General features: G+C 47.0%; 1 protein-coding gene across 4 annotated transcripts in view; it reads left to right on the top strand.

The window, feature by feature from the left end:
• The window catches only part of LOC140404293 (leucine-rich repeat-containing protein 49-like), a 216,432-nt gene that overhangs the window by 156,838 nt on the left and 43,937 nt on the right, over positions 1–15,657 (top strand). For all 4 annotated transcript variants that reach the window (XM_072492615.1, XM_072492614.1, XM_072492616.1 and 1 more), the window contains one exon: positions 4,870–4,979. In XM_072492615.1, coding sequence (XP_072348716.1) covers positions 4,870–4,979 — 110 coding nt within the window. The remainder of the gene's footprint in view (positions 1–4,869; positions 4,980–15,657) is intronic.

Here is a 15,657-nt window from a genome sequence, read left to right as displayed (position 1 = left end):
CTCGGGGGAGTTTTTGTATGGTTATTTTTACTTGGATATGTATATTGGCTTGTTTGACTTTATTATTTGGGAGAGTTAATATTATGTTATGGCAGTTGCCATTTAGTTTATATATTATTTATTTATTTGTTAAAAAAGGTCACTATTATTTATATTGTTTTATTGTTGTAAAAGGGAAAATTTTTTGTATTGTTTTGTTTGGCCGAAAAAAATTTGAATAAAATATATTTTATTTTAAAAAAGGTGTACGGTGTGTTAGCGTTTATTGGTAGAGGGATTGAGTTTCGGAGCCATGAGGTCATGTTGCAGCTGTACAAAACTCTGGTGCGGCCGCATTTGGAGTATTGCGTACAGTTCTGGTCACCGCATTATAGGAAGGATGTGGAAGCATTGGAAAGGGTGCAGAGGAGATTTACCAGGATGTTGCCTGGTACGGAGGGAAGATCTTATGAGGGAAGGCTGAGGAACTTGAGGCTGTTTTCGTTAGAGAGAAGTAGGTTAGGAGGTGACTTAATTGAGGCATACAAGATGATCAGAGGATTAGATAGGGTGGACAGTGAGAGCCTTTTTCCTCGGATGGCGATGTCTAGCATGAGGGGACATAGCTTTTAATTGAGGGGAGATAGATATAGGTCAGAGGTAGGTTCTTTTCTCAGAGAGTAGTAAGGGCGTGGAATGCCCTGCCTGCAACAGTAGTGGACGTGCTAACATTAAGGGCATTTAAATGGTCATCGGATAAACATATGGATGATAAACGTATAGTGTAGATGGACTTTAAAGTGGTTTCACCGGTCGGCGCAACATCGCGGGCCGAAGGGCCTGTACTGCTCTGTAATGTTCTATCTATGTTCTATGTTATTGGTGAGGACCAGACAGAGTTTGCTAAGGGCAGGCAGTTGGTGGCCAATGTAAGAAGGCTGTTAAATGTGATCATGATGCCCCCAGAAGGTAGTTAGGTGGAGGTAGTGATCGCAATGGATGCAGAAAAGGCTTTTGATCGGGTAGAATGGGACTATCTGTGGGAGATTCTGGGACGGTTCGGATTTGGCGGGTCTTTATTAACTGGGTCAGGTTACTATATCAGGCTCCTGTGGCAAGTCTACGGACGAATAGGACAACATCGGACTATTTTAGACTGCACCGGGGGACGAGACAGGGATGCCCCTCTCCTCACTGTTGTTCGCGCTAGCTATAGAGCCGTTGGCAATTGCTCTGAGAGCCTCAAGGAGCTGATCCGGGGGGTGGGGGTGGAGCACAGAGTCTCGCGCTAAGCAGACGACCTGCTTCTGAAAGTATCGGACCCATTAGAGGGGATGGAAGAAATCATGTGGATTCTCGGGGAATTTCGCCGTTTTTTGCGGTATAAGCTAAATATGGGGAAAAGTGAAATGTTTGCGGTCCAGGCGATTGGGGGAGCTGTCGTTTAGATTAGTCGGGGGAAGCTTTAGGTACCTAGGCATCCAAGTGGCGCGGGAATGGGACCGGCATAAATTAAATCTGGCCCGGCTAGTAGACCAAACGAAGGCCGATTTTCGGAGATGGGACGCGCTCCCATTGTCATTAGCTGAGAGGGTGCAGACGGTGAAGATGACGGTCATCCCGAGATTTCTGTTTGTGTTTCTATGTCTCCCCATCTTTATTCCGCGGTCCTTTTTTAAACGGGTCAACAAAGTGATCTCTGGCTTTGTTTGGGCGGGCACGACTTTGCGGGTAAGGGAGGTAATGCTTGAGCGGAGTCGGGGAGAGGGGGGGCTGGTATTGCCAAAGTTTAGTCACTATTATTGGGCGGCGAATATAGCCAGGATCAGGAAGTGGGCGGTGGGGGAGGGGTCGGCATGGGAGTGTATGGAGGCGGCTTCATGCAAGGACACTAGTTTGGGGGCGTTGGTAACTGTGCCTCTGCCGTTCCCGCCGGCGCAGTACTCCACCAACCCTGAGAGTCTGGGAGCAATGGAGGAGACATGTGGGAGCAGAGGGAGCATCGGTCTGGGCCCCAATCTGCAATAATCACCGGTTTGCCCCGGGAAGTATGAATGGGGGGTTCCAGATATGGCAGAGAGCAGGGATTGAGAGGATGGGGGAAATGTTTATAGAGGGGAGTTTCTTTCTGAGTATGAGGGCGCTGGAGGAGAAGTTTGGGTTGGCGAGGGGAAACAAGTTCAGGTATCTGCAGGTGTGGGACTTCCTACGTAAACAGGTGTCAACCTTCCCACTCCTACCGCTAAGGGGGATTCAGGACAGGGTAGTTTCCAGAGGGTGCGTAGGAGAAGGGAGCGTCTCGGACATTTACAAGGAACTTATGGGGTCAAAGAAGACACAGACCGAGGAGCTGAATTGCAAGTGGGAGGAGGAGTTAGGAGGAGAGATAGAGGATGGTCTATGGGCGGATGCGTTGAGTAGAGTCAACACGTCCGCAACATGTGCCAGGCTCAGCCTGCAGGTCGTTCACTGGGCTCACATGACAGTGGCCCGGATGAGCAGATTCTTTGCGGTGGAAGACAGGTGTGCAAAATGTGCGGGAGGACCAGCGAACCATGTCCACATGTTCTGGGCATGTCCGAAGCTTAGGGGATTTTGGCAGGGCTTTGCAGAAGTCATGTGCACGGTGTTAAAAACAAGGGTGGTTCTGAGTCCAGAGGTGGCGATTTTTGGGGTGTCGGAAGACCCGGGAATCCAGGAGGAGAAAGAGGCAGACGTTCTGTCCTTTGCTTCTCTGATAGCCCGGAGACGGATAGTATTAGCATGGAGGGACTCAAAGCCCCCGAAGTCAGAGACCTGGCTATCGGACATGGCTAGCTTTCTCTGGAGAGGGTCACTGTTAGGGTTCGCCCGGAGGTGGCAACCGTTCGTCGACTTCTTCGCGGAAAATTAATCATCAGCAAAAGGTGGTGGGGGGGGGGGGTTAGTTTAGCTTAGAGTAGGGGGTTAATCATGGTGGGACCTGTAAGGGAGGGAGACGGCTTTTGCACTATGTTTATAGTTTCATGTACATTGTTTATTGTGTTATAATACCAAAAAATACCTCAATAAAATGTTTATTAAAAAAAGGTAATATCATCGACCGGACTCACTGTTAACCTTATCATCACTATTTTTGCCAAGTTGATCTTGAGATAATACCATTTCTACAAACTCTGATAGTCAAAGAATGTATGACAGGAGCATTGTTATCTCTGCTAAAGGCCTCTAGCATATTCACACATTCTATACCTTTTGCACACTCAAAGAACCGGTTCACCAAATTGTTTTTGTTATTTGCAGCACAGAAGGATGCCATTCTTCCCATCGTGTCTGCACGGCTCCCAAAAGAGCAAACTAGCTCGGCCCATTCCCCAGCCCTGTGTAGTCCTCTAAATTCTGCACTTTCAAATATATATCCAACTCTCATTTGAAACCTATGGAATCCACCACTCCCCAGGCAGCGCATTCCAAAGCCCAACAACTCGCCGAGTAAAGAAGTTTCTCCTCATCTCACTATTACCTCTCTTGCTGATCATCTTGAAATTATGACCACTAGTCACTGACATACCAACTTTTATGGAAACCGAGTACTCCTGTGTTCAGAGAGGCCTGGAAAATTTCTGTCAATGGCTCTGCAATATGCTCCCTTATCTCTCTCAGCAATCTGAGGTGCATCCAATCCGGGCCTGGCAACTTCTCCACCTGGCGTGCTGCCCGCCTTTTTAGCATCCTTTCTTTATCTATCACTATACTGCTCAGTTGTTCAATACCCACATTTTCAACTGGGCCATTGTCACCATCTTCTAATTTGGTAAAGACAGAAGCAAAATACTCATTTAGTATCACTGCCATACCCTCTGCTTCAGTGAGCAGGTTACCCTGCTTGTCCCTCATGGGCCCCACTCAGTCCTTCACTAATTTTTACCATTAATCTGCTTGAAGAACATTTGCTATTTGTTTTAACACCGCCTGCAATCCTTTCTTCATGCTTCCTCTTAGCCTTCCTTATCCCAGCCTTAGCCTCTTTCCTGCATTTGAGATACTCTTCCTGATTTCTATTGCTATTCTTTATCCAGCATGTACATATGCCTCTTTTCTTCCTTATTTTATCATCAATATCCTTAGACATCCAGGGTACTCTAGCTTTGGATACCCCATATTTATTTCTCAAGGGTTCATAGCTAGCTAGTACCCTATTCATCTCTTTGAAAATCTCCCATTTTTCATCCGCTGTTTTATCCACCAAAATGTGTTTCCAATCAACCTGCTCTAGTTCAACTTTTATACCCTAAAATTTGCTCTTTTCCAGTCTGGGATCTGTATCTGTGACTGATTTTTATCCTTTTCCAACTTAATACCCTTCCATACCCCACACTCTACCCATTTCCCAGTCTACCTTGGGGTAATTGAAATTCCCAACTATCATAACACTACTTGTCCTGCAGATTTCCATAATCTGCCTACAAATGCTCTCTTGCACTTCCTCCCCACTATTTTGAAGTCTATAGTAAATACCAAACAAGGTCACCACCCCCTGGTGGTTAAAGTATACCCCCCAATGGAACATCTGTACCTTCTAATTCCTGAACCCTATCCAAATCAATTTAACTTTTTCACCATTCTCTTTTTCAGCCTGATGTTCGAGAATTGTAATGGAATCTTTGGTTAGCACTTGATGTTTTAGAAAATATCCATTTAAAGTACTTAATGTATTTGTATAAAAATTGCTTGATCCTAGTTTGGGTGTTTACAAGTTTTGCTTTTGCATCAAAGCAACATATCTCTTCCCATTGGCATCATGGGGACCTTTCTCAACATCTTATACCAATATAATGTGTAAGTATTTGTTGCCGTTGCCTTTATTGTACTTGGGTGAAAGCACAATATTTTTCTTTTTATTTGTAACAGGTAACTCCCATGGATATAGTAATGGGTGAGCGACTCTTTGGAATTCTGGCACGTGTAGCTGCTTCTCATCTCCCCCAGCCTCGGTTGCTTTCATTGCTGGGAGAAATCAAGTAAGAGTCAACAGATAATGTTGGTATAGTTAAACAATCATAGAACATTACAGCGCAGTACAGGCCCATGTGAATATTAATTCAACAACCAACATAAATCACAGAATTTACAGTGCAGAAGGCCATTCGACCCATTGAGTCTGCACCGGCCTTTGGAAGGAATACCCTACCTAAGCCCACCCCTCCACCCTATATCCGTAACCCCACCTAATTGTTTTTGGACACTAAAGGGCAATTTAGCATAGCCAATCCACCTAACCTGCACATCTTTGGATTGCCAGAGGAAACCGGAGCACTCGGAGGAAACCCGACACAGAGAGAACAAGCAGACTGCGCCGCACAGACAGTGACCTAAGCCGGGAATTAAACTGGGACCCTGGATTTGTTAACCACTGTACTTTCGTGCCGTGATCTGATAATTTTCTCGTTGCTCTTGTTGGAATCTTGCTGCTCACAAATTGGCTGCTGCAGTTCTGATTGATTGGCACCCCATTTGCCACATGAAATGTTCACTCCCTCCACCTACCACCAATGCACACTGTTAGCAATGTGTACCATCTGCAAGATGCACTACAGCAACACAACACGTGCAATAAATGCATGGGAACACCACTTGCGAGTTCCCCACCAAGCCACTCACCTCCTAACTTGGAACTATATCGCTGTTCCTTCACTGTTTTTGGGTCAAAATCCTGGAACTCATTTCCTAATCGCGTTGTGATTGTACCTGCACCCCATGGACAATATGGTTCAAGAATGCAGTGTTATTGTTCAAGGTATACCGCTCATTGCCCCCCCCCCTCTGCTGATCAGCCATCCCCTATTTTTGGCCTGCCCCCAGCCTGTGCTCCGCATGTCTACCGATCCATCCCCAGGCAGCCCCTGCCCCCAACCTCCTCTCTGTTCCTCAGCCCAAGTCCCTCCCTCGTCAGCAGAACATTCACCCCTCTTCCCCCCTAGTAACAACACCCTGTAACCCAACCCCTTTACGAAACCAAACATATGCACCCCCCCCAGGGGGGGGGTCTCCCATTCGCGGCTTCCTCGCAAGTCCTCTGTGAGCCCTATCCACCTCCGAGGGCCGGGTGAATGCCCCATCTCCCAGCAGCTTCGCAAATATGCCCCAGCTTCTGTTCCTTTGGACCCCTCCGGGAGCCGGACGGTTCTTAGGTTCTACCAGTAGGACCTATTTTCCAGGTCCTCCACCTTCTCCAGGAGCTTCTTCTGCTGGTCCCTCAGCATCCCCACCTCCAGCTCCACCACAGTCTGATGTTCCTCCTGCTCAGCCAGCGCCTTCTCCACCTTCAGGATCGCCTGATCCTGGGTGTCCAATCTATGCTTCAACTGCTCAATCGACTCTTTTATCGGGTCCAAGCAGTCCCGTTTCTGCAGAGCAAAGCCTTCCTGAATGACTTGCATCAGCTGCTCCTAGACTGCTGGGTCGACAAGCCAAAGGTCCGATCCTCCGCCATGCTGCCTTCTGTTGCAGCTACAGCCCAAGCCTTCTCTATCATTTTGTTTTGCCCTTACGAACACTTCGAGTCCTTCTCTCCATGCACCGAAGTGGGAATTCAGTAAACAATTGCCACTAACATCCGTTTTACAATTCAAGTCCGGTAGAAAAACAGGGGAAAGGTCCAAAAGTCCGACCAGAGCAGGAGCCACCAAATGTGCGACTTACTCCTTTATAGCCGCCACCGGAAACCTAAAATATGATTTAAATTGAATGGTGGCACTGCCACAGATGAAGGATGGAGCCAGAGAATGTGGTCAAGGCCTAGAAAGAAGGTAATAGCACGGGACAGGAATATTTCAGCAAATTAAATAGAAAGATTAGGGCAAATGAGGGCAGGCAGGGGGCAGCCTCTGGTGGGGCCCGGGGGGGGTGTTAGGAAACAGTGAGCAGCACGGTAGCACAAGTGGCTAGCACTGTGGCTTCGCGCCAGGGTCCCAGGTTCGATTCCCTGCTGGGTCACTGTCTGTGCGGAGTCTGCACGTTCTCCCCGTGTCTGCATGGGTTTCCTCCGGGTGCTCTGGTTTCCTCCCACAGTCCAAAGACGTGCAGGTTAGGTGGATTGGCCTTGATAAATTGCCCGTTAGTGTCCAAAAAGGTTCGGAGGGGTTATTGGGTTACGAGGATAGGGTGGAAGTGAGGGCTCAAGTGGGTCGGTGCAGACTCGATGGGCCGAATGGCCTCCTTCTGCACTGTATGTTCTACGTATACCCGAGAGAGCAGCTGAAATCTCTGATGTGGAAGTGCAGTATAATGGTTTGCTGCAAGTTTCTTACAGATGTGATCCTCAATTGGTTTAGGACCTGGAGATTTGGATTTGGATTTGTTTATTGTCACTTGTACCGAGGTACAGTGAAAAGTATTTTTCTGCGAGCAGCTTGTTGCTCTTTTTAGCCTTAGTTTATTAGCTCTGATTATGTCACCTTTGCTCACGAGTCGCCAGGTATCTTTCTGATACCGCCACGTGGTTCAAGCTCGAGTTATGATTAATAAGTCAGCACACCGCTTAGTAAGATTGAAATCAATGGTCATTTATTATGTACAGCAATCAATACTTACACAATAATCCTACTATTTATATCAAAACCTACCACTACTGGCCAATACTTAACATTTGGGGATGGCCCACCAGGTCAGGGAAACAAATGGTTTATCGAATTGGATCTGGCCTGCGGGATTCAAAAGGCTGATACGGGTCGATGGCTAGGAATCTCTATCGGGTAGCGATCGCTGGAGTCAAACTTACTGTTTCTGGTCGATGTTCTTGCGAAGGTTGCGAGCATGAGAAGAAGGGAGAGAAAGTGAGATCTGAACTTGGCCCCTCAATTTATAGGGCCCAGGGGCTTCCCGCCACTCGGGGCGGCCCTTGACCCTGAGTCCCAAGTGATTGGACTGGTTCCCAATCTCTGGGTTCGATATGCTCCAATAATGGGGCGATTCCTCGATCGGGGGGTGGTCGTTCACCTTTCTTTGTCTCGGCCACTGCTGGCGCCGAAAGGTCTGGCCCGGCATTCAATTGCTAATATGTTGCAATTGTTCCCGGGGATAGCCGATTAAACTGCAGATGTCTGTGTTGATGTGCTGCTAATAGTCGTAGGTATCGATCTGGGCCGACTTCCCCAGAGCTGAAAGACGCTATTCTGTCTGCAGCTGTCCGTTTGTGTCCTGTTGGCTGCTTTTCCCATCAGCCTTTTTGGTTCGCCATTTTATATCGGGTTTTGGCCAAATTAATCGGGAATCAGCCATTTTAGGTGGCTACAAGCTCAACAGATCATTTAAGTACATGGGAAGAAAAGGGAATAAAAGAAAATACATAATAGGACAACACAAGGTATACAATGTAACTACATAAGCACCGGCATCAGATGGAGCATACAGGGTGTAGTGTTAATGAGGTCAGTCCATAAGAGGGTAATTTAGGAGTCTGGTGACAGAGGGGAAGAAGCTGTTTTTGAGTCTGTTCGTGCGTGTTCTCAGACTTTTGTATCTCCTGCCCGATGGAAGAAGTTGGAAGAGTGGTGAGAGGGATCTTTGATTATACTGCCCGCTTTCCCCAGACAGCGGTACGTGTAAATGGTGTCAATGGATGGGAGGCAGGTTCGTGTGATGGACTGGGCTGTGTTCATGACTCTGAAGTTTCTTGCGGTCCTGGGCCGAACAGTTGCCATACCAGGCTGTGATGCAGCCTGATAGGATGCTTTCTATGCTGCATCTGTAAAAGTTGGTAAGGGTTAATGTCGACATGCCAAATTTCCTTAGTTTCCTGAGGAAGTATAGGCGCTGTTGTGCTTTCTTGGTGGTAGCGTCGACGTGGGTGGACCACGACAGGTTTTTGGAGATGTGCACCCCTAGGAATTTGAAACTGCTAACCATCTGCAGCACGGTAGCATTGTGGATAGCACAATTGCTTCACAGCTCCAGGGTCCCAGGTTCGAGTCCGGCTTGGGTCACTGTCTGTGCGGAGTCTGCACATCCTCCCCGTGTGTGCTTGGGTTTCCTCCGGGTGCTCCGGTTTCCTCCCACAGTCCAAAGATGTGCAGGTTAGGTGGATTGGCCATGATAAATTGCCCTTAGTGTCCAAAATTGCCCTTAGTGTTGGGTGGGGTTACTGTGTTGTGCGGATAGGGTGGAGGTGTGGTCCTTGGGTAGGGTGCTCTTTCCAAGATCCGGTGCAGACTCGATGGGTCGAATGGCCTCCTTCTGCACTGTAAATTCTATGAAATTCTATGAAATCTCCACCTCCGCCCACTTGATGCTGACAGGGGTGTGTACAGTACTTTGCTTCCTGAAGTCAATGACCAGTTCTTTCGTTTTGCTGGCATTGAGGGAAAGATTGTTGTCGCTGCACCACTCCACTAGGTTCTCTATCTCCCTCCTGTATTCTGACTCGTCGTTATTTGAGATCTGGCCCACTATGGTCATATCGCCAGCAAACTTGTAGATGGAATTGGAACCAAATTTTGCCACGCAGTCGTGTGTGTACAGGGAGTAGAGCAGGCGGCTAAGTACGCAGCCTTGCGGGGCCCCGGTATTGAGGACGATTGTGGAGGAGGTGTTGCTGTTCATTCTTACTGATTGTGGTCTGTTGGTCAGAAAATCGAGGATCCAGTTGCAGAGTGGGGAGCCAAGTCCGAGGTTTTGGAGCTTTGATATGAGCTTGGCTGGGATTATGGTGTTGAAGGCGGAGCTGTAGTCAATAAATAGGAGTCTGATGTAGGAGCCCTTGTTGCCGAGATGCTCTGGACCGGTTGCGACGGTATGCGAATTACAAGGCGTTCTGGGGGTATGGAGGTGATGCGCTTCATGAACAACCTCTCGAAGCACTTCATTACGACTGAAGTCAGGGCCACTGGTCGGTCGTCATTGAGGCACGTTGCCTGGTTCTTACCGGTATGATGGTGGATATGCACAAGTAACTGACATGAATGCAAATACAAAACGGTAACCAACCAGGAAAATCCTGGATACATCTGCAACTTATCAACAGGAAAATCTGTTTTGGCCAATTTTTACAAGGATGTTTTTCATCTGTTTCATGAGAAACAATGATGAACATGGAGGAGAACTGAGCAGCCTCAACAAAAGACCACGACTACTAATATCATTGAAGTACAAGATTAAGGAAAATCTACATCTAGTGTTACCTTAAATTGTGTATGACTTTCAAAGTACTGGATGGAAGACAGGAATTAGGAACAGAAGTCGGCAATTCAGACCCTTGAGTGTGCTCTTCCATTCAATCAGATCATGGCTGATCTCTTCCTGGTCTCAAATCCACCTCTCTACTTGTTCCCTATATCCTTTTAACCCATTTTTATCCAAATTATATCTATCTCCTTCTTAAAGCCATTTAATGACTCAGATTCCTCACACTATGGGGCAGCGAGTTCCACAAATTCCCCACCTTCTGCGAGTAGTTCATCCTCCTTTCGGTTCTAAATCTACCGCCTCTCAACCTATATCCGTGACCTCTCGTTCTAGATTGCCCCACAAGGGGGAACATTTGGTCTACGTTTACTTTATCAAACCCTTTGAGTATTTTATACACCTCGATCAGATTCCCTCTCTAAACTCCAGCGAGTATAAGCCCAAACTGTTTAATCTCTCCTCATATGTCATACCTTTCATCCCCGGAATCAATCTGGTGAACCTCCTCTGAACTGCCTCCAATGCCACCACATCCTTCCTCAAATAAGGAGACCAAAACTGGACACAATACTCCAGATGTGGTCTTACCAACACCCTATACAATTGCACCCAGATCCCTCTGTCCAGATGCATCTTGAATCTGTTTTGCATTCAGATAATTTGTCTTTCTATTTTTTCAGCCAAAATGAATAACCGCACACTTATCCACATTAAACTCCATCTGTCAAATTTTGGCCCAATCTCCTAGCCTATCTATATCCGTCTGTAAAATATTTTATCTCTTCATGCTGTTATCCCACCTATTTTAGTATCATTCCCAAATTTTGCGATGTTATACTCTGCCCCTGCTTACAGATCATTTATGTAGATCGTCCCAGGACTGACTGTTGTGGCACCCCACTAGTTACAATTCGCCAGTCAGAGAAGTACCTATTTATCCCGACCCTCTGCTTTATCTCAGTCAGCCAATCCTCAGTTTAATCTCGTACTCCACCCCCCAATCCGCTGGAATCTCATCTTCTGGAGTCTTTGATGCAGCACCTTGTCAAATGCCTTCTGGAAGTCTAGATATACAAACAAAGAATGATACAGCACAGGACCAGGCCCTTTGGCCCTCCAAGCCTGTACAAGTCACGATACCAACCTTTGCCAAAACCCTTAGCACTTCCTTGTGCCGTATCCCTGTATACCCATCCTATCCATGTGTTTGAACGTCATTAATGTGTCTGCTTCCACACCTCCCCACGCAACGCGTTCCAGGCACTTTGTGTAAAAAATCCATAGGTTCCCCATTATCCACCTTGTTAGTTACTGAGAATTAAAAGAATTCAAGCAGATTTGGCAAGCATGACTTATCTTTCATAAAACCATGCTGAAAATGGTGGATTGAGCTTTGTCTTTCCAAATGTTCAATCATCTCCTCCTTAATGATTGATTCCGCACCACAAAGGTCAAGCTGACCGGTCGATAGTTTTCTACTTTTTGTCTCTCTCCCTTTTTGAACAGGACCGTCACATGAACATGTTTCCAATCCACTAGGACCTTTCCAGAATCCAGGGAACTTTGAAATATCATAACCAATGCATCCACTATCTCTGCTGCCACCTCCCTTAATACCCGAGAGTGCAGGCCACCAGGTCCTGGAGATTTATTTGCCTTTAGTCCCATCTGTTTATTCAATACCGTCTCCCTAATGATGATTATTGCACCAAGTTCCTCTTCATTAACTGCAGTTTTTGGAAATTTTTTATTATCCTCTACCGTGAAGGCAAAATATTAGTTCAGTGCCTCCACCATCTCTGTGTTCCCCATTATGACCTCACCAGTATCGTCCTCTAAAGGACCAACATTTGCTTTAGCTATTCTCTTCCTCTTTATATACTTATAGAAACTTTTGGTATCAGTGTTTATGTTTTCTACTAGTTTCTTTTCGTAGTTCATCTTAGCTCTTTTGATTTTATTTGTAGTAGCCTTTTGCTGAACCTTAAAGCTCCCCCAATCCTCCAGCTTACCACTAGCTTTTGCAGTATGGTATCCCCTAGTTTTTGCTTGATGTCTTCCTTGACTTCCTTGTTTAGCCATGGAACGTTTTTCTCCCTTTTACAATTCTTCATCCTCTCAGGAATGTACTTTGAAAGTTATTTCATATGTTGCTAACTTTGCCTTGGTTCAATTGCTCTGTTTTATTACCTTTGCTCTCGAGTCGCCAGGTATCATTATGATACCGCCACGAGGTTCAAGTCCGAGCAATGATCAATAATCCAATACACCGATTAGTAAGATTTAAATCAAAACACATTTATTATACACAGTAATCGCTACTCATGCACAAATTCTACGTCTAAACTACTTCTACAACTAACAGGCCTATACTTAACTTTGAACTGGCCCAACAGGTCAGGGGAACACATGGCCTTTCGTTCGGGTTCTGAGTCTGCGGGATTCGAAGTTGGTACGGATTGGTAGCTAGGAGCGCCTATCTCGTAGCGAGCGTTGAATTTAAGACTTACGATTTTGATGATCACTGGAGTCACTGCACCGGTCACGGTCAATGTTGGTTCGTTGCTGGGTGACCCGGGCAGGATGAAGAGAGAAGAGCAGGTGACGAGCTGGTGAAGAGAGCGATTTGTACTTGGGGCTTAACTCTTATAGTCCCCAGAGGCTTCCCGCCTTTCGGGGCGGACCCTGTACCTGGTCCCAAGTGATTGGACTTTGTCCCAATCGCTTGGTTCGATTTTCTCCAATGCTGGAGCGGTTCCCTGATCGATGGGCGGTCTTGAGGTGCACGTTCACCTCCTTTGTGTAGGCTCCTGCTGGCGCCGAAGAGTCTGGTTTTGCTTTGTGTGTCCAAAATGTTGCTTATTGTTCCCGGGGATTGCTCATCAGTATGCAGATGGCTGTTACTTTGTTATGCTGATGGTCCCTGGTATCGATAGTGTCTGGCCTTTCCAGAGGTAAATACACAGCCAACCTGCAGCTGCTGGTTTTTGTCTTGTTGGCTGATTTTCCCATCAGCCTTTGCCATTCGCCATTTTGAATCGGGAGTTGGCCAATTTAAGTGGCTACACATATCTCCCTGAACATTCGCCATTGTTCCTCAATTGTCCTACCCTCAATTATTTGTCCCCAGTCTATTTGGGCCAACTCTTTCCTCTGGCCTGTATAATTACCTCTGCCCAACGCTAAAACTCTAGTATGGCTCTCTGTCTTCTTTCGCTCAATCTGAATTTGAAATTCTAGCATGTTGTGATCACTCTGTCCACGAGGATCCTTAACGACAAGACTATTTATCAACCCTTGTTTGTTATGTAATACTAAATCTAAAATAGCCTGCTCCCTGGTTGGCTCCAGAACACATTGCTTTGCGAAACAATCCCTCATACACTCTATAAAATCTCCTTCGAGGCTATCCTTGCCATAAGACATAGGAGCAGAATCAGGCCACTCGGCCCATCGAGTATGCTCTGCGAAATTGATTTATTCAGTCAATATGCATGTTAAACTCACCCATGATCATCATTGCCCTTCTCACAAGCCTCATTATTTCTTAGTTTGTGCAATTCCCCACTTTGGAAGTATTGCCCGGGGCCTATAAATTACTCCTACCAAGGAGTTTTTTCCCTTGTTTTTTATTTCCATCCAGATTTTAAAAAAAATATGTTTTTATTCTCCTCCTTTATCACATTTTTTCCCAAAATTACACCCAACAATAAACAACAATCAGTAACGAATGTAATGTCAATCCCCATATCAATAACAACGATCACATCCTCCCACCAAACATTAGCCCGCATGTTAACATAAACAAATGACAAAAAGGAATCGGGAATCATCCACAGTCATACGGTCCCCTCCCCCAACCCTCCCAGACCCCCCTAATGTTCGATGTAATCCAATTCTCGAAAGTGCATAATGAATAACGCCCATGAATTGTAGAACCCCTCCATCCTCCCCTCAGTTCAAATTTGACCGTTTCAAGAGTCAAGAATTCCAGCAGGGCCCCCCGCCATGCCAGGGCACAGGGTGGAGAGGTTGATCTCCACCCTAACAGGATCCGCCTTTGGGCGATCAATGAGGCGAAGGCTACAACATCTGCCTCCGTGCCTGTTTCCAACCCCGGCTGATCTGACACATCGAATATAGCCTCCCGAGGGCACAGGTCCAGTTTTACGTGCACCACCTTAGAGATGACCCTAAAAAGCCTCCAGGTTTGGACAGGACCAAAACATATGAACGTGGTTTGCGTCGTCCGTCTTCTCCTCCCATCTCTGAAAATTTCCATCCCACATCCCTGGCTGAAATCTATGGTTCCCCCGAATCGACATTTCCCTTGACCCTGCCCCCAACCCGAAATGCTGGCAAAACTACCCCCAAATTCTCAACGAAGCTATTACTACTGGACTCCCTGAGTATCTCCCCGGGGTCGTCGAGCGCTGTAGCTAGCGCCTTCAATCCCGACCCCCTACCCAAACTCTCTGCCATTCTGACCGATTGCGAGTCAGACCCAGCTTCGTACCCTCTCCACATTCACCGCCCAGTAATAATACATCAGGTTCAGAAGACCCAACCCCCCTGCCTGCCTTCCTCTCTGTAGTAGCACCTTTCTAATTCTGGCCACCTCCCCTCCCCATATGAACGAAGTAATCATCCCTTCAATCTCTCTAAAAAATGCCTTTGGCAGGAAAATCGGCAGGCATTGAAAAATAAACCGGAATCGCGGCAACACATTCATTTTAACTGCCTGTGCCTGACCCACCAGTGCAGAGGGAGACCATCCCACCTTGCCAGGTCAGCCTTCACCCTCCCCACTAAACTAAAAATGTTGTACCTACGAAGCATCCCCCACCCTCCCAAGCCCGAGCAACTTGCACCCCCAGGTATTAAAGTGAGTCCCTGCCCTACGGAATGGCGGCCCCCCCACACCTGCCCCCACCCCCGGTCGAGACACCACAAAATATTAGAACATAGAACATACAGTGCAGAAGGAGGCCATTCGGCCCATCGAGTCTGCACCGCCTCACTTAAGCCCTCACTTCCACCTATCTCCGTAACCCAATAACCCCTCCGAACCTTTTTGGACATTAATGGCAATTTAGCATGTCCAACCCACCTAACCTGCACGTCTTTGGACTGTGGGAGCAAACCAGGCACCTGGAGGAAACCCACGCAGACACGGAGAGAACGTGCAGGCTCCGCACAGACAGTGACCCAGCGGGGAATCAAACCTGGAACCCTGGCACTGTGAAGCCAAAGTGTTAGCCATTTGTGCTGCCATGCTGTCCGTAAATTAACTCTTGTCTAGATTTAATTTGTACCCCGAGAAGTACCCAGACACCCAAAGCATCTCCAGTATTCCTCCTATTGACACACTCGGTTCCGTCACGTGTAAAAGCAAGTCATCGGCATATAAGGACACCCTATGCTCTATCCCCCCCCCCCCCGCACTATCCCTTTCCATACCCCCAAACGTCTTAACATGATGGCCAATGGCTCATTCATCAGTGCAAACAGCAGAGG

The sequence above is a fragment of the Scyliorhinus torazame genome, chromosome 30 (genome assembly GCF_047496885.1).
Source record: "Scyliorhinus torazame isolate Kashiwa2021f chromosome 30, sScyTor2.1, whole genome shotgun sequence".
Taxonomy (NCBI): domain Eukaryota; kingdom Metazoa; phylum Chordata; class Chondrichthyes; order Carcharhiniformes; family Scyliorhinidae; genus Scyliorhinus; species Scyliorhinus torazame.
Note: the sequence above shows the minus strand (reverse complement) of the source record. Positions and strands in the feature narration are given on the sequence as shown.